This window comes from Mizuhopecten yessoensis, unplaced genomic scaffold (genome assembly GCF_002113885.1).
Source record: "Mizuhopecten yessoensis strain PY_sf001 unplaced genomic scaffold, ASM211388v2 scaffold2441, whole genome shotgun sequence".
NCBI classification, from domain to species: Eukaryota; Metazoa; Mollusca; class Bivalvia; order Pectinida; family Pectinidae; genus Mizuhopecten; species Mizuhopecten yessoensis.
The window spans coordinates 404,563-405,935 of NW_018404548.1; the positions used below are offsets into that span (position 1 = coordinate 404,563).

General features: G+C 39.6%; 1 protein-coding gene across 1 annotated transcript in view; it reads left to right on the forward strand.

Annotated features, from left to right (window-relative positions):
- The window catches only part of LOC110446008 (zinc finger CCHC domain-containing protein 7-like), a 17,475-nt gene that overhangs the window by 10,605 nt on the left and 5,497 nt on the right, over positions 1-1,373 (forward strand). Inside the window, exon 8 of the mRNA XM_021490938.1 lies at positions 806-988. Coding sequence (XP_021346613.1) covers positions 806-988 — 183 coding nt within the window. The remainder of the gene's footprint in view (positions 1-805; positions 989-1,373) is intronic.

Genomic DNA, 1,373 nt, shown 5'->3' on the forward strand with positions numbered 1-1,373 from the left:
GTGACCCCAGTCTGATACTTGTAATCCGTGACCCCAGTCTGATACTTGTAATCAGTGACCCCAGTCTGATACATGTAATCAGTGACCCCAGTCTGATACTTGTAATCCATGACCCCAGTCTGATACTTGTAATCCGTGACACCAGTCTGATACTTGTAATCAGTGACCCCAGTCTGATGCTTGTAATCCATGACACCAGTCTGATACTTGTAATCAGTGACACCAGTCTGATACTTGTAATCAGTGACCCCAGTCTGATACTTGTAATAATCAGTGACCCCAGTCTGATGCTTGTAATCAGTGACCCCAGTCTGATACTTGTAATAATCAGTGACCCCAGTCTGATANTAATCAATGACCCCAGTCTGATACTTGTAATAATCAGTGACCCCAGTCTGATACTTGTAATCAGTGACCCCAGTCTGATACTTGTAATCAGTGACCTCAGTCTGATACTTGTAATAATCAGTGACCCAAGTCTGATACTTGTAATCAATGACCCCAGTCTGATACTTGTAATAATCAGTGACCCCAGTCTGATGCTTGTAATCAGTGACCCCAGTCTGATACTTGTAATAATCAGTGACTCCAGTCTGATACTTGTAATAATCAGTGACCCCAGTCTGATACTTGTAATAATCAGTGAACCCAGTCTGATACTTGTAATCAATGACCCCAGTCTGATACTTGTAATCAGTGACCCCAGTCTGATACTTGTAATCAGTGACCCCAGTCTGATAATGTAGTTATGACAAGGTAGTATGGTTTTGTGGAAAATTATCCTGAAATGTTTATTTTTTTACAGATAAGAAACCAGAGAAAAATCATCCACAAACAGAGAAAAAAATTACTAATGGAAGCAGAAATTGGGACAATATGGCAACCATAGGGGCATGTAAAGGCACAAAGCGGAAATACCGGGAGGAGTGGGATCAACACATAGAGACAGGCCAAGGGAAGCGCAGGAAAAAACCCAACTATTGTAGAGGTAGGAAAGCTATATTTCATTTCAAAGTACTGTACACCTAATTGTAATTATTGTACATCAATAAGTTATCTTGATCAACCTAGAAGTGTACTAATATTACATACAGAAGGTGCCTTGCACTGTTATTAGAGTTTCCTGACCTTGACTTTCATATCAAATAGGTGCAAATTTGTATTAAAATCTTGTCAAAGCCATAACTTTAACCATTAAAAAAAGATATCTTGATGCAACTTGATGTGTACCATCATCACTTTTAGATTGTGACCCCAGTCTGATACTTGTAATCAGTGACCCTAGTCTGATACTTGTAATGATCAGTGACCCCCATCTGATACTTGTAATAATCAGTGACCCCAGTCTGATACTTGTAATAATCAGTGACCCC